This window comes from Sorex araneus, chromosome 3 (genome assembly GCF_027595985.1).
Source record: "Sorex araneus isolate mSorAra2 chromosome 3, mSorAra2.pri, whole genome shotgun sequence".
Taxonomy (NCBI): domain Eukaryota; kingdom Metazoa; phylum Chordata; class Mammalia; order Eulipotyphla; family Soricidae; genus Sorex; species Sorex araneus.
The window spans coordinates 33436029-33460666 of NC_073304.1; the positions used below are offsets into that span (position 1 = coordinate 33436029).

At 32.1% G+C, this 24638-nt stretch overlaps 1 protein-coding gene across 19 annotated transcripts in view; it reads right to left on the reverse strand.

Moving 5' to 3' along the window:
- GPHN (gephyrin) overlaps window positions 1-24638 on the reverse strand; it is a 494826-nt gene that overhangs the window by 171878 nt on the left and 298310 nt on the right. For 12 of the 19 annotated variants that reach the window (XM_055130246.1, XM_055130243.1, XM_004612346.2 and 9 more), the window contains 2 exons: window positions 22787-22921; window positions 8227-8283 (listed from right to left, as the gene is read on the reverse strand). In XM_055130246.1, the coding sequence (XP_054986221.1) occupies window positions 8227-8283; window positions 22787-22921 (192 nt within the window). The remainder of the gene's footprint in view (window positions 1-8226; window positions 8284-22786; window positions 22922-24638) is intronic. The other 7 variants (XM_004612348.2, XM_055130244.1, XM_004612345.2 and 4 more) reach the window with 1 other exon arrangement.

Sequence of the window (24638 nt, forward strand, 5' to 3'; positions counted from 1 at the left end):
CATGGAACTCCTAAGTTGGGGAAATGATGCTACAGTAGAGGAATGAGAAATGCCCGTGTTAACTGATTTATTCTTTAATGCGTTTCCAGCACAGCAAAAGGTAGCAGAGATTCAATACAAATTCTTTAATGATCAGAAGGTTTAGCATAACAATCACAAAGATTTGTGATAAAATTCATCATTGCTATTTAATGGATTACTTTAAAGAAATTTTAAAAAGTATGGTGAATTTTATATTTTATAGTTAATTTTATATATTAAAGGGCATTTTTTAAAAAACATACACATCTGATTTTCTTTATCAAGATGCTAGTACTAAGACACCATGTTCTGCATCCTTTTTTTTTTCCTGTAGCTATGCCCATAAAACCGAACACATTTATCTCTAAAACAGTATTGAGTTCTGTCTTTTTTTCCCCTCAATTCCTTCACTTACTATTATTAAAAAATTTAGTTGTCAAGGAGATCTTTTATTAGTATCTTATCTTTGTATTAAATTTTGAGAAGAGCAGTTCCCATACTAAGCATTTAACACTCCACAGATTTGTCGCTTATATTCAATAGATGTCTTAGATTACTGCAGGTGATTTTACACTAATTGGCTAAGAATTTTCTACCTTGAAGTAAATGATACGTTTCTGTTACTTTTCAGTAGAACTAAAGCTCCAGAAATGTATCAATCGATATTACATGCTAAGAAAATTTAAAAAGTGTGAAAATGTAGTAAAATTATGCTATTACTCAAAGAAATTATCTAAAAGATGGTTTACTGCCATTGTAATCTGATAATTTATAACACATCATCTATCAAGATATTCAACATACTACAAAATTATTATAAATCAAAATGAAAATAGATGGATACTATTAATAAAGTTAATGCCAAAATGTTAAACAAGGAAGACTACAAAGGCTCAAATAATGTTCTATATACAAGAACCAAAGGACACTGAAAGTTGCCTAAAGAAAGTATACAAAAAAATGACATTCATGCATTTAAAAGTTAGTGAATATTCAACTAAGGATTAATTCTCCACTGTATTTTCCCACCTCAATGAAAATTAATTGATTTGGGGTAAATACTGTATTTTTTATGTTCTATATATTAAGAAATGTTGTATTTTATGATGTTAGTGGCCTTGCCCAGCTATATGAAATTTCCATGGGTTATGATTTTAGATAAATTCCAGGAGGAACAGAAAAAATAAAAAGTTTTACACCATCTTTAGTGGAAATACTTTAAGTAAGGTAGTAGAAAAGGGCAAACTATATGAGAATGCTCTGAAGATACACTTCTAAACAATTTTTTTTTTTTTTTTTTTACTTTTTGGGTCACACCCGGCGATGCACAGGGGTTACTCCTGGCTCTGCACTCAGGAATCACCCTTGGCAGTGCTCAGGGGGCCATATGGGATGCTGGGAATCGAACCCGGGTCAGCCGCATGCAAGGCAAACGCCCTACCCGCTGTGCTATTGCTCCAGCCCCACTTCTAAACAATTTAAGAAAGAATGTAGTTTAACTTTATGCTCTAAATCTGCAAGGAGCCCAAAAGAGAAAGATATGATTTATTCTTTACCCATATGATCTCTATTTTATGGATTTATTAGTAATCCTAGGGTGGGTTTACTTTATGTGAATGTGTATGTATGGCATATGAGAGAGTAGCTAGGAAAAATAATCACAAAGAGTAAAAATGCAAAGGCAAAAGAATTCAGGCGCTCAACTTTTAAACACATGCTTCCATGTATCATGATTGGAAACCAGTCCCAGAAAAATGAGCAGTATTCTCTTTTTCAAAATCTAAATGAAGCTAATATTATACAGCCTTTAATAGAATGATCTTTTCATCATTGTCATCTTAAACACTGGTCATTTGTAAGTTTCAGAAACTTCTGTATATGATCTGAGAGCAAATATTTCAGGCTTTCCATGCCATTTAGTTTTTGCAGCAATGGATCAACTCCACTGATAGGAAAGCAGCAACAGAATATGTGCACATGGATGAGTGCATCTGTGCTTCGATAAATTTTTATGGGGGACAGTGAATTTTGAATTTCACAAAATTTTCTGGTCATGAAATGATGTTCAGTTTATTCCCATATGCTCCTGGCCACATTATTTAAAAACACAAAGATCACGAGCTGGAGGGATAGACAGTGGGCAAGGCATTTGTCTTGTATGCTATCAACCTGGATTGCTTCTTGGGACCCCATGTGTACCCTGAACCCCAAAAGAGTGATATCTGAGCAAAGAGCCAGGAGTAAGACCTGAGCACCACTGTCAGTTCCCCAACCTCCATCCGTCAATTAAAAGATGCAAAAATAGTTCCTAGTTTCCGGTTTTATATTAAATAAATTAGATTTTGGCCCAAGGATCATAGTTTGCAGGTCCCTGAATCATAACATCACTTTGATAAATAAAAGTGCAATTAAAAAAGGACATTTCATTAAATATTTAAGGAACAGGTGGTTGAGAATGCTAGAATGAAAATATATAAAATCAAACACTCAATTCATTTTTTATACTAACACTATTTCACACTAGAATTATTTGTGCTACTTATTTTCACAAATCTTACTTTTTTTATTGTGGGAAGTTCTAGAAATGAACCTACTGTGATATATTTGTAACAACAGAAATTTACTATAAAATTATACTAAGTGAAAATAAGAAATATTTGATATTTGCATTCTCCTTTTTCCTTACATTGTATTTCATGGATATTTACCTAGCTATTTATAATTTTAACATTCAAATTTTCCAGATTTTCCAGACCTTTTCTATTATTTTTAAAAACTATTTCAGTTTTGTAAATTTATCTTTATATGGTCTTAAAAAATGTTTTTCATTTTCTCATCTTATGATTTCTAATTCAAACACTGTCTCAACTATTCTTCTTTCCTTTTTTTTAGTTTTTCGGTTCAACCCCCTAGTGGAAGAATCCCTGATAATGCGCAGGGGATTTGTGTGGATCAGTTCCCCAACTGTATTGATTTAAATAAATTCTCCTTTTAAAAAAATCTGTATTAGTGAATCACCATAGGTACAGTTACAAACTTATGAGCTTTCGTGTTTGCATTTCAGTCATACAGTGATCGTTTAACCATCTCTCAACCAGTGCCCATTCCCCTCCACCAATGTTCTCAGTATCTCTCCCACCACCCCTGCCCCATCCCCCACCACCCTACCCTGCCTCTGTGGCAGGGCATTCCCTTCTGTTCTCTCTCCTCTTGGGTGTTGTAGTTCGCAATAGAGGTATTGCGTGGCCTTCATGTTCGGTCTATAGTCTACTTTTGGCACACATCTTTTAACCCGAATGGGTCCTCCCAACACCCTCTACTTGGTGTTTCCTTCTCTATCTCAACTGCCTTTTCCCCCAGCATGTGAGGCCAGTTTCCAAGTCTTTACTTCTTCAACTATTGAAGTATTTATTTTTGAACATGGTTCTAAGTCTTTCATATTATTGAAATATTTAGTAATGTAGCAATGAATAAAAGGTTCCCGTGTAGTAACCCCTGGTGATGCTCCTGACTCTGTGCTCAGGAAATTACTCCTGGTGGTGCTCAGGGTACCATGTGGGATGCCAGGAATAGAACCTGGGCTGGCTGCAAGGCAAGTGCCTTAGCAGCTGTATTATCACTCTGGTCCCAAATATTCTTTAATATTGGGCTTTATTTATATATTGATGGAGGTTCTGCGATATACAATATTATTAAGATGATTTTTCTTTACATAATTCCAACACCACCTCCATCACCTGTGTAACTACCTCCTTACCCAAGGACTCCAATTCCCTTTATTTTCAACTTCTGCTCCCCATTAATTTGTGTGGATCAGTCCCCCCATTGTAATGATTTAAATAAATCCTTATACCAAACTTCTCAGTGTCTTAACTTCTTCAATTATTGAAGTATTTATTTTTGAACATGATTCTAAGCCTTTTATATTATTGAAATATTTAGTAATGTAGCAATAAATAAAAAGATTCCCATGTATCTGTTCTTCTTCGTAGGCATCTGTAATAATTTTCACAAAATCAAATAGTCACACAGTATATCTATATATCATTGCAGAAACTAAATCTATTTATATAGTTTGTAGTATTAAGAACAGCTTTAAAATAAGTAACAGTTTTTAATATACATGTCATAAGATGCCTTTGGCTAGGCATCTTATGCCTTTTTTAGCTAAATTTTTAAAGCAAATAATATTTACTTTTTGGAGTGTGTGTATAAATATATATACATATATATCTAGTTTTGGTTTGACGCACATTTTTAGTTAATGGGAATATCAAAATGATCATTTTGTATCCCATCTTTTACAAAAAAATGCAATCAGAACAAAATGTAAAATAAAACAAAAGATAAAGACACTGAGATTAGTTATTATATACTGCATCAGGCAATACAGATACTGGGGGAAGAAAGGAGCTTAAGAATAACATGATAATCCAATTCTGAAGTACTGAAATTTAGATCATACCCTCATGTAACACTAACTCCATTCTATATACAAACTTCAGGAAGTTTCAACTTTCTAGTCTCGGTTTGATTAAAAATAATACTGTGGGGCCAGAGAGATAGAACAGTAGGTAGGGCACTTGCCTTGCACACAGCCACCTGGGTTCAATTCCCACCATCCCAAATGATCACTCAAACCCCGCCAGAAGTTATTCCGAATGCAGAGCCAGGATTAACCCTTGAAAATTGCCGGCTGTGCGCCCAAAGCAAACAAAACAAAAACTGCTTCTTGTAATTGTTAAGGGAAGAGTTTGACACTAATTATATATATTAATATCATTATCATCTTTTATAGGTTTTGTAGACAACTAATATTCAGGTATTTTTAGATTGATTTAAACATAAAATCCTACAATATATTTCAGAATAGTGGAATAGATTTTGGGGGTGCTTACAGATGATCTTTCAAATAGTATAAGAATACATGTAGAGAAAAGAAAAATTAGATCAAAATAAAAAAAATAGCTCAGAAGCAAAGGTATCAGAATTCAGTGACTTATATTAATAAGAATAACTCTGGAATTTAGTAATCAGAAACTTAATGAAGAAATATACATGATTAGAAGTAGGTAATCATTGTCGATGCTTATTCTATCCTTTAAAACAAAGCTATTATAGCAATGTTAAATAAGTGTATGAGAGTAATCTTGGGGAAATACATCAGATTTAGGATTAAGAACTTAAAAAAAGCCCTTGTATAATGCAGAATTATTTGTAATAATAATTTAGCTTCTGCTCTGTCTTATTTCTACTACAGACATCATTTTAGAAATTTTAATTTTAATTTGAAACGATGTATTCAGGAGAAGGACCACACATTCTGAATCTTAACTATTGGCCAAATAAAATACTGTTGTTAGTATTACCTATATGATGCATATATGAGCTGAGTGGTTAAAAAAGTCTTGTCCTAAGAATTTGTAAATATTACATGATTATGCTCCTAGTAACTAAGGTGTCTTATTTTAAAGTAAAAATGGTATCTTGCAGTTATTTCCAAAGGATTTGACTTAAGTCTATTAACTTAGAAAAAATGAGTCTACCTGCCTCTATGATGATGCTATAATATCATAATTTCCCATGATTGCTGAAATCAGATCATCAAGACTGTCATTTGGATTCAGCCGTAATTTACAGTCCTATGACACATCTAACAAGAGGCAAAAAAACATGGTCAGTGGTAAAGCTTCAAATGAAGTCTAATGAAAAGATCTTTAGAAAAAATACAATTGTCTAAGAAATGAAGATTTTTAAAAAGAATGTTTTTTTCATTTTGCAGCCAAAATGTTATTAAATCAATAACATTAATGTTACTATGGCTACGGGGTTCCCTCTACCTTGCTGACATAATTTACTTCCAAATGTGAGCATGAAACTACTGCTAGAAAAGAAAGACAGAGGGAGAAAGGAGACAGAAAGGAAAAAAAGAAAGAGAAGACAAACCAACCAGATTTGAAATTACCAGTCAGCAAGTTTAGAAAAAAAAATCACCACATGAAATTGTACATTTACTCTTGGAGAGTACCCTTTCACATTGCCTTCTAGGTGATCTCTGAGCTAATCCAGATTTTGATGGAGCTACATGTAAGCATAAAAAAATAAACAGAAAAAGCAACTTGTTCTCTTTTCAGCTTTCCTTTTCCCTTTTGAAGATAAGATTATAGTCTTACACATTTATGACTGCCTTTGGCAAACATTCAAAACATCAAAGATTTATATAACTGAATACATGTTCAATGAAACCTTGAGTAAGAGGCCAGTATTTGCTCTGATTATAGCATATATTCTCCCACATTTTAGCAAAAATAAATGTTCTCATAATGCCTTATAGATTCACTTAAAATTTTATATTTGGTAGAAATATAAAGTAAGGATAGTAAAAATTACAAAATTTACTTTCCTTTCCAAACACACCTTTTGATTTTAAGTTTACATCCATATTAAACTAAACCCTGAAGTATATTCTATGTTCTTATACATGTAAGTATTGATAAACATAACCACACTGTATATATACTAGAAGATAATAAAGAGAATTGTAATAAAGTTCTATACACCCTAAAGCTGAACTAAGAGATAATGAAACACGTATACTCACACAAACAATTCAGTTTCAGGCAGAAGGTGTTAATGAAGTTATGGACGCTATTTTATCCTAATTTAACTATCAGTAATTTCCCCAAAGTTAAGTCATACTATAACTTTTCATCTGAATTTGAGTCATATTCCATAATCTTTATCTTCCCTTTAAAAATAAAGGAAAAATATAATACCTCACTCGTAGACAGTGAGAATGGCACTGATATATGACCAGAATACATAAATTCATCTTTTTCTAAGTAACTTCAACTTTCCTAGTTTTGGAAATTGGCATTTATAAGCTAACATTTCTAATCCCCTCTTACTATCCTTAGTGAAATAACATTTAAGAAAATTGCTACCCAGTATACAGCAGTGTTGAACAGAGAGGATGGTTTGTTTGAAAAAAAGGCCAAAACCACACAACACATCTTCATCCAAGTGCACTCGTGTGCACGCACACAAATAAATAAATGACAACAAAACGTAAAATTAAGGCAGAAGAGGCAAGGAGAGGAAAGAATGCAGAAATCAGTGCTTTGTATTTATTAAATGGAAACAAACAGGAAATGTGCAAAATTTTGTAATGACAATTTAGGACTCAAGGTAGTTATTAAACTTTGGAATATCCCCATGAAGTCAATTATCTTTCATTTGCATTAGTTTAGCAGTCACTACAAGGGCAAAGGGGATTTAGGTGTAAGAACTGATTAATTCAGGGAGAGGTTCCTCTGTACATTTATTAGAACTCTGCAAAATTTCTAATCTGAATTATGGTGGCAGCATTAAAGGTAATCAATGGCTAGGATTTTCTTAAGAATGATAATACATTTATTCATTGTGACTAAATGTTAGATGTTGAGTGTCCAATATATACTGACCAAATAGATATCTAACAACTAACAAATGGGACCACCAAATCACAAATCTGTATTTATAGATTTTATCAGCAAATCATATATAAAAATGGGCAAACATTTAGATATAGTTTTATGTTGATATATAATTTTTAGCTTAAAAATAAAGGGAATTAAGAGTGCTTAAAAACTCAAGTTATATGTGAGCCCATTATACTAAAATCATATAAAAATTCCTTTCCTAATTTTTAAGATTTTATATATACATATACACTTATATGTATATATAACATGCTATTGACTCAGTATTTTTTTCCTGGAATGAATTGTGAACAGCAACGACACTAATAACATTTAATTACTTTTAGTAAAAACTGAAAAGGAGAGAAATATTCTGAAAATAAATGTAAGTTCTCTGTGTAATAAGAACTTAACACACAGTCAGTGACATCAGTCAGAGGAACGGTTTACTCTCGAACCCCAAATTATAGGCACCTGTCATTAAGCAGTTGCCCTTTTTCTTGTTTTTGGTGCCATTCAAAACTAGTTATTTGGCAGTTTGCCTTCAGCTGGTTGCTCTATGTGTAGCTGAAAAAAATTAAAAAAAAAAAAAAGAACATGACCCAACAGCCAATAAAAATATTGAAATAAAAAAAATGGGATGGTGAAAAATGGAAAAAGCCCCCTTCCTCCCACCACCCTCCAAAAAGGAAGAAGTGTAGGCTATAGACGAAATCTTGCCAAAAAATGTTAGAAACATATTTACTTTGAGGGATCCAACTCTACTAGCAACTCCTTTGCTTTCATCCGGCCGTCTAATTTGCTACAATGAGGGAAGATGGGTAAAAAGACAGAATAAAGAAAAAGTGAACTTAAAATTTTTCTACACATTAGTAACACATGCAAAAACATCAATTGACTCTCTGAGGTACCTCTTAGGAAGCCAGGAAGTTAACTAATCCAGAGGCTACATGACATGCTCTACAAACAGACTTTTCATTAGCTATCAGTCTTTGTTAATGCCACTATTGCTGTGATAAGGAAGTGGGCACTTACTTTTGGTTATCTTGGGGACTTCTTTTGAAGCAGTATCTGGCGTGGTGTTACATTTACATTTGGTTTATGCAAAACAGAACTACAAATATACCTATACAGATAACTAACTCTTTCAATGTTTTAATGTCCATTTCACCATAATATAAGAAAGTATCAATATTCTGGCTATAAATATGAGTGCTTCCTAAGTGGAAAGTTCAGTCCTGACAAGCATCATTCTTGATTAGGTGACAGAGTGAAATTCCTCTGCTTGCTGACTCAAGCCAAGCACAGAGGTTGTTCAGCTGTCACTGAGATTCCCAATTAAAAATTGTGCTGCCCAATCAGAAAATTTTAATGCCAGACCAATGTTATAAACATTCACTTCCTTAAAAATTTTTGAATTTTCCTCAGGTAAGATAAGGAAAATGAAAAGTGAAACTGCTATTTTAGAAACTTGTTTCACATACTATATAAACAAGAAGAAAGTTTTCAATATAGTGATTTTTTTTAGATGGGGTATAAAAATAAAAATTTCTTTGCTTTTTAGTAAGCTATAATAAAAACTAATCTTTTGGTTTAAAATGAAGGCAAAGGAAGAACACCAAAGGGACAGGAAGTTTCACACCAAGTACTTTTACATTATGGACTGCTGTATTTGCAGAATGATGGTCTTTATTCAAACCAGGTCTGAGATCTAGTCAGCTGAGATGCTCCTGTTTGTATCAGCACATAGAAAAAGAATCAGTGTGGTACCAAGTTTCGGTTGTTAAAAATACTCAGGTAAAATAAGAAACTTGATCACATTACAAAACTATTATTACCTGACGCAGTCTTTACATTGTTTTACCCTCTATAAAATAGTTCTAATACCACAAAAAGAATGATTAAGAATAATATTGAGCAAATTAAATTTTTGTCATTATATAACTGAAATCAAATCATGTAAAACTTTGTAATCATGTATTTCACTGTGATTCTACAACATATCAAAAAAAAATCTTGTCATCATTAAAAAGAAAGTCTTGATAGAAAAGAATCAACCTAAGTTTACTTAATTATATGTTTTATAAATTCTTCAACATCAACTACATATTATGTCCAAAAGATAATTCATACTTCTCAGCTGAACTAAATTTTGAAAATTACAAATAAAAGATACTTAACGAGACTGGCAATACTCAGAGACAATTTTTCATTATCTCCCAGAACATCTTTAGATCAAAAGATGTTTCCTATTGTCAATGATTTTGTAATATGATGACTACTAAGATAAATGAGGTAGCTACCTATAAAAAGTTAGTGTGATATCTCATGCTACTTTCTGAAAATGCTGAGAAACTATGAAGACTTAAAACATGCATATGGTAACTGAATATCATTTTCTACTATTTTCTAGAATGCATCAAATTAAATTCAGCCACACGACTAGACTTTAGGAAGTTAGTAGACTTTAGGAAATCAATATGGTAGTCAGAGCCGGAAGTGGCTGTGATTCAAAGGTCTTATGTTTTTTGTCTGTTGCTCCTAAAACAGACAATAATAACTAACACTGAAAAACATTAGAAATAATTAAAAAAAATTCATCTCGTAAGTTAAAATTTGAGTAGTAGAGAAAAACCAAATTAACATATTTAAAAATGTAAACTCATTTATTCCAGTACACTTAGAAAATCAATATGCTGGAATAGGATAAACAAAAAAATACATAATCTGAATGCTAGATTCTTCTTATTTGATAAAAATTTATACATACTTTTTATGAGCTAAACATTATCAGTAACTAAGGTTAAATTGCAAATATTTATATCACTTATAGGATCACTGCAATATAAATGAAGTTTGAAAACTGGATGTATAGGATTGTGAAGATTATGGTCAAGCTCATTAGTGTACTCATATTAAAAACTTGATAAAGTGTGAGGCCCTGGGCTGAATCCCAGCACACCACACACACATAAACACACACACACAGATACACACAATAGCCTAACAAAAAACATTAACACTTGTAATGTTTTCTACCCTGAGAAACTCCTGCTACAGGTATTCACAAAGATTATAAAAGATATAAACTGGAGCAACAGAACATTTCAATCAATTTACTCTCTCAGCTGTATTAAAAAAAATATATATCCATAAAATAGTATTTCACTGTATTACCTCTTTCACAACATTCTGGGATTTCACAACATTCTTCAGGGATTAATTACTTGGGAATTTATTCTCAGAGATTAATGGCCAGGATGTGGTCTATAAAGTAATGAAATGACTTTTCTTTTCATACTAACCTTTCAAATGAAGAGTTTGATTTCTAGAGACTCTAGATACTATGAAACAGGAAGAAACTCGAAGCTAGGTTATTGATTATGCTTGGCTTAGCTATTTTTTTAAGCATGTACTCAGTACTAAATCATTTTCATTGTTAACATGGAGAAAATTATCCTGTTCCACCCTCAAATATCTTGCCTATAAGTAGTTGTAAAAGTTTAGATACCACTAAAATACACATATCAATTTTATTTTTATTTATTTTTGCTGAGAAAGCGAATTTATTTTATTTTTGATGAGAAAATTAGTTTCTTTTGTTAAGTATTTGAGATTCTGTGGTTTATTTCAACATAATTACAGCACCACATCTATCACCAATATACTCTTCTCTTTCTCAAGGACACAGTCCTCACATATCAACTTTAGAGCACAAAACCATTTTACATTCTTTCTAAAAATTAAATATAAAATTTTAAAGGAATTATAGGTATGTGGCTATTACATACCCAGATCACTGGACATTTGCTCTCACACTTATTTTTAGTTACAAGATGCTTAATGAAAAATTTTGAGGAAAAGACTGGATGGCCTATGTTTGTTTTACTGATGAGAACTAAGGTTTAGAGAGGATCAGTACCTTTTTGTAGACATATAAATTAAAAAAGAGTCCATAGTATTCAATCTATTACTCTCCATTCTTTTTTCATTTAATTGAGACTCTTGATTCATGGCATGACCAATGTAGATCAGACCAGTTGATCCCACAGTATATATTATATTATTTAGGTTAAGCAAACAATTTATTTGCCTAATATAGAGAACTGCCTCATTTTGGGGGTAGCATTGTACTGTAGCACTGTTGTCCCGTTGTTCATTGATTTGCTCGAGCAGGCACCAGTAATGTCTCCACTGTGAGACTTGTTACTGTTTTTGGCATATCAAATATGCCACGGGTAGCTTGTCAGGCTTTGCCATGCGGGTAGGATACTCTCGGTAGCTTGCCAGACTCTGCAAGACGGACGGAGGAATCGAACCCTGGTCAGTCAGCTGCGTGCAAGGCAAACGCCCTACCCGCTGTGCTACCAAATTTATTTTTAGAACCATTTTCAAAGAAAAACATTTTTAAAACTATTTTATTTTGTCACTTTTTAAAAAGCAGGATATCAATGAAAAGACATATATTTTTTTTCTCAGAACTTGCTACCTTCAAGAACAAAAAAAGAGAAATTGTTACCTTTCAACCCATCATTTGGCATATTCTGGTTCAATTATGTATTGATTTTGGGAACTATCAAAAGCTATGGTTTGGAAGAAAAATTTTTTTTTAAGTTTTGCTTGATAGCTCCAAATTCAAACTTCAGTAAATAAATTCTTTTGGGGATCTGGTTAATATTTCAATTGACCATATTCTAGTTCTTTTACTTATTAATTTACTTTTGGGGGGCATACCTGCCTGTGTTCAGGGCTTGCGTCTTTCTCTGTGCTCAGGGGTCCTTCCTGGTGTGGATCAGGAGACTATATGTGGTGCTGAGTATAAAACCCAGGTAGGCTGTGTGCAAGGCAAATGCCTTACCTCCTATACTGTTGCTTTGAATCCCTATCCTAGTCCTTATTAATAAATCTTGTGCTTTATTACAAAAACAATTCTGCTTCATCTATTTTTTTTTTCTCTTTAAAAATTTTTCTTCTTTTTCGCTTTTCTTTATTAAGGTAAATCAAAAAGAGGAAAAGCAAAAAGAGAACAATTATGTGTTAAGGAAAAATATTCTAATGTATTTCTATTGAAAGGCAATATTATATCAAAGTAAACAGATGAAAGGAGAGAGAAAAAAAGAAGTGTTTCAAAGAATAACGAAAGTTAAAATTAGTATTTGGATAGCAGTGATAGATTCTTTTATTTTTGTATTGCTTTTTGGGTCACACCTAATGGTGCACAGGTTACTCCTGGCTCATGCACTCAGAAATTACTCCTGGACCAGGAGACCATATTAGATGTTGGGAATTGAACCTGGGTTGGCCGTGTGTAAGGTAAATACCCTATCCGCTGTGCTATCGTTCCAGCCCCTGCAAGTGACAGATTCTTGAACTCTTCCTCACTCCCCCATAAAATCTATTCTTTAGGAAATATTTTACTTAAAATTCTTGTTTCTTATCATTATTAACATTTGAAATTATTTATATCTTACTATTTATAATTTTATACTTAGGTATTTATAATTTTGATTCCAAGACAATATAATCAATACAAAGTTTGTTATTTCCTTGCCAACTACATTCCTTGCCAACTAATTCAATTATGACTTTTTAAAATTTTCATATTTTTTGGTTTAAAAAATTATAACGTTCACCAAATGTGTGATATTGAAGAGCTGCTAGATATTTAGAAACAGACAATATTTCAATATACTACATGTTCTAAATTATTAATTTTTCAGAAGAGAAAAAAATTTATTTCCAAACTACTGTTAAAATGTGATATAAATTTCTACCCAGCAAAGAATGTTTTGCTTGAATATTAAAAATTCTCTGTAATAAATTGTTATAAAATAGTTTATTAAGATTTGTATAAATATGTATGGTAGGAAAAAGCCATCCTTTACATTAGCAGAACCTTAATAAATTATAACACACTTTTCTGATTTAAATGAAATAGAGATTATAAAGGACTAGAGCGATAGCACAGTGAGTAGGGTGTTTGCCTTGCACGTGGCCGACTGGGGTTTGATTCCTCTATCCCTCTCGGAGAGCCTGGCAAGCTATTGAGAGTATCCCACCCGCAAGGCGAAGCCTGGCTAACTACGAGTGGCGTATTTGATATGCCAAAAACAGCAACAAGAAGTCTCACAATAGAGATGTTACTGGTGCCCGCTTGAGCAAACTGATGAACAATGGGACAATAGTGCAGTGCTACATCCATAAATTATGAAATAACCTATAATTCTATCTCTAAGAAGCTTCATGTAGTCCTTTATAAAAAAGTACATATTTTATGTTGGGCATTTCCCCATCATTACATATTCTTAAAGATACACTTTTTAGTTCATAAATAACTTTTATGTGTATGTACCATTAGTTATAAACATATAACTACATAGCCAGTATAAAAACATTATAGAATAATTGGCTTATAAGGGACTTCAGAACCTAGTTAATTCCTAATTGTTGTTACAGATATTGATACTAAGATCTACTAATTCTCACGAAGTAATAAAGAGGCAGAGTAGGACTGATTGATATCTTGTAGTAAATTATTTTTACATAATGAGAATCAAGAGTGCATAATTTAAAAAAATCTGCGAGTAAGTCACTTAAATGCAAAAGACAAAACTGTTTCTTACAGAATATCAATGAAATAAATTAATACAGATGCAAAAATAATCTATTCTATCTATACAAATGAACAGGAATCAAGTTTCTAAAAATTTATTTGTAAGTTCAACAAACGTAAAATTAGTATGAAACAAAAATATTCCATTTCCATAAGACTATGAGCATGGTTTATAAAACTGGGAAGTAGAAAAAAACCTAAATTATCAAAAGACCATATGCTATATTAATAAAGTAGAGGACAAATCATTAGTTGGTAATAATGCTGAATAACACACTACTTTGTTTTGTGGGCTATATCTGGAACTAGTTGGGAGTTGAGGGAGGGAGGGTTGCTCCCAGTAGCATTAGGGGAAATGATGCCAAGGACAAACTCTGTGTTCCTGCTAATAGCATTTTAAAAACATGTGAAGATGTCTTCAAAACAAAGATGCCTATATTACTAAATTAATGAATGTGTAAAATATTGTATCATTGGCTAATGATAGTTAAAATACAGTTAGGACTTATAAAAAATTTAGACCTTAGAACAACCTAGAAGCAAATATTACAAATTTTAAATTTACAGATTACATCATTAAAGTTACAAAGGTAATGTAACTTTCTGAAAGCTACACATTATTAGTGATAAAGTTGCAGTTTATTGCTTTCATGGAACTTTTGTAATACGAATGTTTTTGCTTACATGAATTTTCTAAATTATCCAAAATGAGCATGTATATAACATTTTTGTTGTTGTTGATCTGTTTTTACTGGGGGTGGGGCAATGCACAGGACTTATTTCTGGCTTTATTATTATACTTATTCTAAGTATCACATCTGGTGGTACTTGTGGGGCCATAATGGTGCCAGAGCTTGAACCAGATTGGCTGCATGCAAGGCAAATCTTACATGCCATACTAACTCTCTGACCCTTCAAGAGATTTTAAATTATAAAAAGATCATGCCACTGATATTCTAAACCATAAGGTTGCTAGTTCTATAGTGAATATTTTTTTGTTACATACACCTTCCCAAGCTAATTCAATTTTATAAACCAGTTTATATTTCAAAATGGCAATTATACATTTCATAGTTAAAGTTTCTATTACAGATATAATACTGTGAATATCAAATAACTAGAAAGTGACAATGTGATTAAATTTTCAAATAGTATTATAAAAATAGAGGATCACAAAACCAAGTGAATGATGAAATAAGATGCAAAATCCTATAAACCGAGTAGCATGTCACTAACAATCATTTAAAATAGTTGTAAACTCAAAAATAAGAGCTAAAATATGACTAAATTATAAATATTTTACAAAAATGTACATTTTTTTTCTGACTAGAAAGGGTTTAAGAGAATCATATTTCATTTAAAATCCCCAGATTCTATTTTGCTACCACAGATTCTATTTTGCTACCAAACTGTAACAGATAGCAAAACAAACTTGTTACAAAGGAACAGAAACCAGACTACAAAGACCAAGAGAGGAAATGGTTATCCCCAAATCTGTAAGAGTCACTTAGTGCAAAGTGTGAAATGACCAGGAGGGATAAAGGATGTCAGATGAGTACTGATATGTGCTGGTGCTGACACAGATAAGATATATTAAAATGATTATTTTTTTAAAAAAGCTAAAATTCATCTTTTTAGATGTTTTACTGATGTTAAACATTACAAGTTAAGATGCAGAGATAGCTTCAATCATATTCCAAATAGAATTATCCTCCAACTACTAGAATATGGTTTGTAAGATGACTTAATAGACAGAATATCCTGGCAAAACATTAGTCAATATCCAATGCAAAAGTAGTGCCATATTCCAAGTGAGTACAATTAACTAGGAATTATAATTCCTGTTATTTTTTTCCCCAAAGACTTAGTGAAGTCTTGCCTTTTTAATAAGAAAGGAGAAAGTATTCTCTTTCCTAGAATTAATCAATATCAGCATTAGAATGAATTTTTTATAATGTGTAAGTATGATGTCGGTGGTCCTTTATATAAAAGTACTGAGAATACTACTGTGTGAGTAGAAAATATGAAAAAAATATTTCCAAGAAACATGTCAGTTTGTTCATTTGGTTATACTAGTATTTCTTTAAGTGTGATACTAGGACACATGACAGTCCCTAAAAAAAGTTTTCAGGGTCCCACAAGTTAAAAATTATTTCAGTAATAATATAAAGACATTATTTTCCTGTATCACTATATTGGCAACTATATTTACATTGATGATACAAAGCAGTTGTGGAGGAACCAAATAGTATGAATAACTGCATTACCACTATATACTAACATTTAATAGATTGATGGTTTTAAAAAAGATAAGCAAGTTTCACATAACATTTTACTCAATAAAATAATTAATATTAGTTTTGCTAATAATTGTCCTCTGACTGTAAAAAAATGGGAAGTTTGAAGAAGATATTTCCTTTACACCTAAGAATGATGGTTGTGTCTAGGTAGAAGCATTTTATGCAATTTGAGTTGCAAGCTAAACTAGGTAAGATTTTGTTCATAATAGCATCATTTTTTGTTTGAAAAAATTACCTGATAAACTACAGTTATTCAGACTTAGACATGTGTTCTATCATGATCACGATCATGATAGCCCATTAATCACCGATTTCTCGGGCGGGCCCAGTAACATCTCATTTCGTCCTTTCCCTGAGATCTTAGAAGTCCATCTGGATTTGGCCCTCCCAAGGATGTTGCACTGGGGGCTCTTCAGGTCACAGGAATGAGACCCAGCTTGTTACTGGATTTTGCATATGAATACACCATGGGAAGCTTGCAAGGCTGTCCCATGTGGGTAGGAAACTCTCAGAAGGCTGCCAGTTTCTCCCAAAGGGAGAAGCAGGCTAAAGATATCTTTATATCTTTATATATTTTATGTGTTATATATTTTCTAAAAACTAAATGAAGTGAGTATCAGCTTAAGAAAACTAGAGATTTATTGGTTTTTGGACAATAATAAAATCCTAGCTTTTAAGCAAAAATAAAAACTGTGAAAAATGTATATTTTCACAGTGAGTTTCAGAGCATTAATATATATTTATACATTATATATTTATATAGATGGATGTCTGGGTTGTTTTATCAGTGAAAGTAATTTTTGATATAATAAAGTATATTCAGGCTTGGAAGAACTTTTCCAAGTGATCATAAAGGTATTAAAAAAAATCACAGTTGAATATGAGATCCACTGAAACGGATCCATGTATTTTCCATATCAGAAAATAGATGGACTTGAGGGGATTTACATTCCATACTATAATGAACATTCTTATTTATTTTTTTGCATTCTGAGTCATAACTGGTGATACTCAGTGGTTACTTAGTGGTTACTCTGGCTTGCACTCAGGAATTATTCCTGGAAGTGCTCAGGGGATTATATGGGATGCTGGGGATTGAACGTGGGTTGGCTGTGTGCAAGGCAAACACCCTACCCAGTGTACTAGTCCGCCAGTCCCTTTAATGAACTTTTAAGAGACTATCAATTATAAATCTTTGGGTAGTATCAAAGAATATCCAGAAATATCTGAAAATGCTACAAGTACAGTTCTTTTTCTAACCTAATAAATGCATGTGCAAGATAGGTATCTTCATAATCTTAAATCAAAATATATAAAAGAGATGTAAGAATCTGCTAAACTTTTACTAAACTAGATATAAATATATATGTAAAAAGTGAAAACTGCATTCTTTTCAGGTGTTTTGTTATAAGTCACTTAGCTTTTGTGATGGTGTTAGTTATGTTTTACAATCAGGCTTTCCAATTCTCATTTGAAGAAAATGTTTTAAATAACTTTTTTTCTTTTCAATTTCTTGGGCCATTCCTGGCTATACTCAGGGCTTACTCTTGGCTTTGTGCTCAGGGAACTATGAGCAGTGCTAGGAATGAACCAAGGTCACCTGCTAGCAATGCAAGTGTTTAACACCTCTCAGATCTTAAACAATTGTTTTAACTTACATAGTATGCAAATGCTATTAGATAAACCATGCAAACAGATAATATCTGGAGGTTCTTTTTAAATGAGTGGGGATTATTTTTAAATTTGAGAACTACTGGAGCTGACCAATGATTTTGAGAATATTATTAAGTAATATTAAATATCCCAAAGGTGGGGCTGTTAACTTTATATAAAAGCAAATATTCTTTTATGTTCAGATGATCTTTTGATCTATGTTAGTGTTCATTTTCTTTACTGTTTGTTGACTACATATATAGAAGTCATACATTTCTAAATTTCATCAACATATTGTAGACATACCAATGTTACGTATCAGAAAAAATAAGCTATATGTTTAGTGTAGCCTTACTGATGGTGCTTATGCACCTGAAAGTTGTGGAAAAAAAATAAATTCTAAAACCTGATTAGTGTTTTACGTTGGATAGAATTTTAACAACTTCTTGAGATACTCCAGATACTCCATCATCTGGAATCAAACAGCTTTCACATAATTACCTGTTGTTCACAAATGAAAGTGGTGAGAAAAAAATAACTTTACTAGCAGGAAGTTTCAGAGGGAACATTATTCTGAGACTGAATCAATAATGACAATTTTAATGTAAAGGAAAATCATATTGCCAGACATACACATTAAATATTACAAGCTAAGAAAATAGTTAATTTTTCCGGATTCTTACGTTTTGTCCTAGGTATAGAATTTTCATCATATACGTAGCAGATATAACAAATTTCAAGATAGCATAATAAAACTTATTAGCTTCTTACCCAAAGATATTTGTTATGTTGCCTAATGGACATAACAGAAACTTATGGAGAAGTTATAATTCTGTATTTTGTTTAAATATAAGGTTAACAGTATATTCAATAATTTAGAATATTTTCCCCTCGGTCATTATTCTCTTCTTCAGCATCTTGATTTCTAATGGTAAAAGTCAACATTCAGTTGAGACTCATGCTCACTTTAAAACAAAATTTATTTGTTATAGAATTCACATTGTAGCTAGTCATTTTTGCAAATTATGACTTCTCTAGATTCTGAGTCTTGTCGATGTTGCCTTTAAAAGAAGATTTTTGGAAAATAGAATCAACATACTAATCTGACTTCCTTGGGAGTTGGGTGTCACTATTTTTATTTAGTCTAATATAATTCAAAAAACTCAAATTTATTCTTAAAAGATACCTTGCAATCTTACCATAAGAAGTGTGAAAATACACATCATTACATTCAGGTTTTATTAAAATGAAGAGAAGGCTAGGGGGTTAGTTCAATGATGGAACACATGATTTTGCATGCAACAAGATTCCAATCCCAATTTGATTCCCGAGCTCGAGCACACACACACACACACACACACACACACACACAGAGGAAAAAAAAAGAAAAGTTGCCTTCAATAGATTGTGATGGCTATACTAAAAAGGAACAAAGGAACTCCAAACTTGGTATATTTTATAGATCTTGTTCTCACCATATTTAGAGAATCTTAAGGATCACAATACAATCTAGGATATTATATTGCAGTGAACACTCATATGTAAAATGTAAATACAAAATAATGTTTAACTGTATAGTTGCTGATTTAAGAAAATTAGATGCACACATGAAAATGGGTAGGATGTCCAGCAGATAAATACTGTTCAGAAAAAAGATACAGAGGAAAAGATAGAAACTATTACCTTTGAATCACAATTTGATTATTTAATCCTTTTGGGTTTTCACAAAACTTTTGTTAAATGCTTCTGAAGGTTATTCGCAGAGTAGTATGTATTACTACTGATAAAATCATAGCACTCACACTTAATTTTATTTTGTAGCTTTCTATTAATAAAGGCAAAAACAATGTGTGCTTGCTCAACACTGTATCCAATATCAGGAATAGCCTATTAAATCAATAAACCCTATTGGAGAGGTAAAAGTGATTAGTTTCATCATAGACACAAAGTTTAGAAAAGTTGAATACTTTGCTTAATGTTTTAAAATAATTAAGCATGGAAGTAAGCATTTGAACCCAGGTCTGCTATTAGTACATGCCTCTTTTCTAGTCATGATCATTCAAAAATGGCACTGTAATTCTATCATAAAGAAAATGGATCTTTATGTATATTTCTGTACATGATTGCAACTTAGTATCAAATACAGAAGAGAGACTTCTATAGCACTTGGCTGGAACTATTATATATATGAATTAAGTTGCAAATATAACCAAGATGCTGTTCTGATACCCATAAAAAATTGTATGATAATTGTATACTGAATATAATTGTTTAGATATCTCATACATATTTCACATAGAGTACATTAAAAATCAAAATATATTATCTCTTCATTTACCCTCAATATTTATTTTTTCTTTCTATTCCTTAATATAACTAATAAAATAATTTATCAATGTCTCCAGTTAGAAATCTGGAAATCATTTTTACTTATCTGCTAAAGAGTTTTATGAAATAAAATTAAAACAAATTTTTAATTTTAATTAGCTCACACAGAACTAATTTAAGTGCTAAATTGTGTGGTGTTGAAATCTGACTCAGGAGGCAAAGGAAAAAACTTCATTAAAAATAAAATCTAAAATTAGCTTTTTAAATCAGTGCATTAGTTTTTTAATGTACCAATAGAAAGTTTCAGTCTGAAGGTTCTTGAATGATCACAACTGCATGGCAACTGCTACCTATAAAGCGGTTATCATTGCTCAACATAATTCCCAAACCCTTACCTAATATAATAGCTTATATCTTGCTCTCACTGACTGCTCATGTCCCTGGCAAAATGTCATTCTTTCAAAAAGGCTTTCTAACTGAGGTTTCCTGTCTATCATTTTCTATCACCTTTTTAGTTTTTTCTTAGTATGAAATTCAGTATTACTTTTAAGTTATTGTGAAATTTTAGTGATTTTTTTTTATATCTGTATTCTAATATGTCATTGTCTGACCTATAAACTCCAATTGGGTAGATGCTTAATTTCTCAGTGATATAATAGCATGCTGCTTAGATTCAATTAAGCAGTCGTATGAGTCTTTTAACATATTGATTTGAATTTATTTGCTGTTTTTGAAAAATCAATGCTAAAACTATTTGATTATATAAGTATTTTGATTAAGCACTAAAAGCTTAATTTAAAATTAATACTGAAGTAATATTTAAACTTTGAGGTGTGCTTTCTGATGATACGAAAAATGATCTGAACGAAACAGAATCTCATTCCTAGATCAAAGTACAGAAAAAAATTCTAGAAAAAACATACTCAAATAGAACTCATCAGCAGTTTGCTTTTTTAAGTGTTATTTAAGGAAAATAATCAAGACAATGGACAATAATCAGAAACAAAGCATGTGCCTTACATGAATAAGTCTTAATTTAATCCCCCATCACCCTGATAAAAATTGACTTTTTAAAGATTTTATGTGAGCGAATTTGGAAATATCAAGTGAATTTTAAAAACTGTATTTGATAGTCCAGTTAAAATGTCATTATGAATTTTCAAAAAGAGTCAAGAACTGTATTTCACTAAATTTATATTAAAACATAGTTCAACGTATACTAACTTTTAAACATAACTGAATGCAATGATCAACATTTGTTATTAAGTAAAAAATCACTGTGTTTTAGATAGTTCTGTATTCTCAACATTTAGGTCTTACACTATGTGGTAAGTTAATAGACATTTATAGTTTATTTAACTTTTAGTTATTGCCAGACTTTATGAGCCCATTTTGATATAAGTTAAAAAAAGAATATACTTAGTAATATTCTTGAATACTTTATTGAGAAGATTGCACCATGGAAGATAAAAGCAATTATATTACTCACACCAGAACTGTTCGAAATCATTTCTATTTAAATTGAATTATAACATTCACAGAAAAGTTGGAATTGCTGGAAAAAACTATGTTCTTAAATTTGATAGAGAAAAAAACATTTTGTAAATCTGTCATATCACCAGACTAAATCTAGCGTAAAGTCTCATATATGACACCATATCTTATTAATACATAAGAAAAATTTACTCAATCTTTTGGTGACAATACTGAAACTACCACATATAAAACTTGAAAGCACAATGACTAACTTAGCCAGGAAATGAACATTCCAGGAGAGAGCATAATGGTGATAATTATTTGACAGTTTATCAATCTCATACATGAAGACTGATGGAAAGTAAACTTCTAACTCCCTTTACCCAAGATATAATCTAGTACTTGGGGAAGATAACAAAAAATAAAGATAAATACACTTTCTTCCTCCCCCAAAGTTTGGCATTAAAACTTTCTAATGAATTAATAATATTTTTTTCCAAATCTTAGGCAGCAACATTCCAAGTTGAATATATTTGAAAAAAATTGGAATGATACTAGAGGAGGGAGCTACCCCATTCTGAATAAGTTAAAACCACCTGGTTTTTGACATTATTTTATTATGCTGTTTCCTACCCCATAGTACATTTACCTTTCACATAAAGAGCTTGAAAAAAAAACAAATCTACATAAAGAAACAGGAGTTATAAAAAGTGATACCTAGAGATGTGATGTGGGAATAGACATTTTTAATGAAAGTGCTATTTTCCTACTGTTGGCCTAAATGACTATGAAACAAGAGATGGCAACTACCTTACACATTCATTTTTCACTGTATTATCTTGCATGCAACCAAACCTTGGTAATTAAGGGGAAATACTAATTCTTCCCAGGTTCACACTGTAAATTGGGTGTAAGGTGTCAAAGTATATACTTACTTTTGGTGTTGGGCAGGATGCTGTTGAAAGGCGAGATGTGGCCTGAGCACGAGGAGATTCTGAAGGAGTAGTGCTGAGGGAGGCTGTGTCTCGTGGGAGCACCTGAACACCACGAGAAATGATGGAGTCTGGAATCTGAACAAGGGGAACAACTATGGCTTAATTACTCTGAGAATACCAACAACATGTAAAATAAATATTCACACCTAACTCTAAGAAAAAAATTGCCTACTATCCTCACTATTCAGCTCTCATAGTTTTGATCTCATTTACTGTACACAGAAATACATCTAATGATTTACAATAAAATACTAACTTATGGATTTGAAATATTTTCAAATAGTTGGCTAAGCAATATTTTGCAATACTTTTTTTAGATGATATGCAGTAAAACACTACAAGAAGTAGCATTTAGTATTGTATACTAGCTATGGCACTGAAAATCTATTTAATTTTCAGATATTTTCCATTTCAGATTCATTTTCCATGCTTCTTTATCTTCTCTGCTCCAAGAGGATCTGAAAATAGAATAAACAAGCAATTTTCTGATCTCTGACTTCCAATTTGATTCATCCAGCAGGAGTAACTGTCAAGAGACTACAATGTGAGAGGAAGGTAAGGTCTTGTGTTGTCTAGTATTATTAATATCTTAGCTTCACTTACACCATGTCAAGAGTTGGCAAGGGGGCTGGAGCGATAGCACAGCAGGTAGGGCATTTGCCTTGCATGTGCCCGACCAAGGTTTGATTCCCAGTATCCCATATGGTCCCCTGAGCACTGCTAGGAGTTAATACCTGAGTGCAGAGCCAGGAGTAACCCTTATGCATCACCAGGTGTGACCCAAAAATGCAAAAAAAAAAAAAAAAGAGTTTGCTAAGACCATTGTACTGCCAAAAAGCTGTTGTTTGTAGTTCTTTTCTGGATTGCATTAGCAGATCCCTCCTCTCTATCCCATTAGAACTAGCAATATCAAAGATTTCCAATACTAGAGATACCAGTGCACTGAATTATGTCTTATTTTTTGTAAACTCCACTAAAAACTTTGTAAATATCAGTTTCCTGTAAAACTCCTTTTCATTGTCCATGTAAGTATATTGTGGCTTTTGATGAGATTTTGATGAATATATAGTTTTAAATTATAAATTCCTTATTTAAAAAATAAGGAAAATAGTATTCTCTATTCCATCAAATTATTAGTGAGGTTCAAACAAAATAATGGACATCAAGTTCTTTAAAGAAGTAAATACTTAATAAACACTGATGGTTAGTATTAAAATGATCAACACAGTAAAGGCTGTTATATACTCATTTACTACTAAAATACGTAAGCATAAAAAATATGAATTATGTGAAACTTATAATATTTATATTATGATTTTTATTTGACTGGAGCCATAGCACAGCGGGTAGGGCATTTGTCTTGCATGCAGCTCACCCAGGTTCGATTCCTCTGTCCCTCTTAGAGAGCCTGGCAAGCTACCGAGAATATCCCGCCTGCATGGCAGAGCCTTGCAAGATCCCCGTGGCGTATTCAATATGCCAAAAACAGTAACAACAAGTCTCAAAATGGAGACATTACTGGTGCCCGCTCGAGCAAATCGATGAACAATGGGAAGACAGTGCTACAGTGATTTTTATTATCTTGGGCAAAGCCACTTCATGTTCTGGATACGTACAAATGGACTAATAACTGGTCTTGTAATTCCCAAATGGAAACTAGACCACTTACAAGGTCTGTGTACAAAAGAGGAAATACACACGAAAAAAGAACATGTAGGGGCTAGAGATAACTCAAAAGGCCACAGCACATGCTTTGTATGCTGGAGCCCCGGGTTTGTTCCTTGGGACTGCA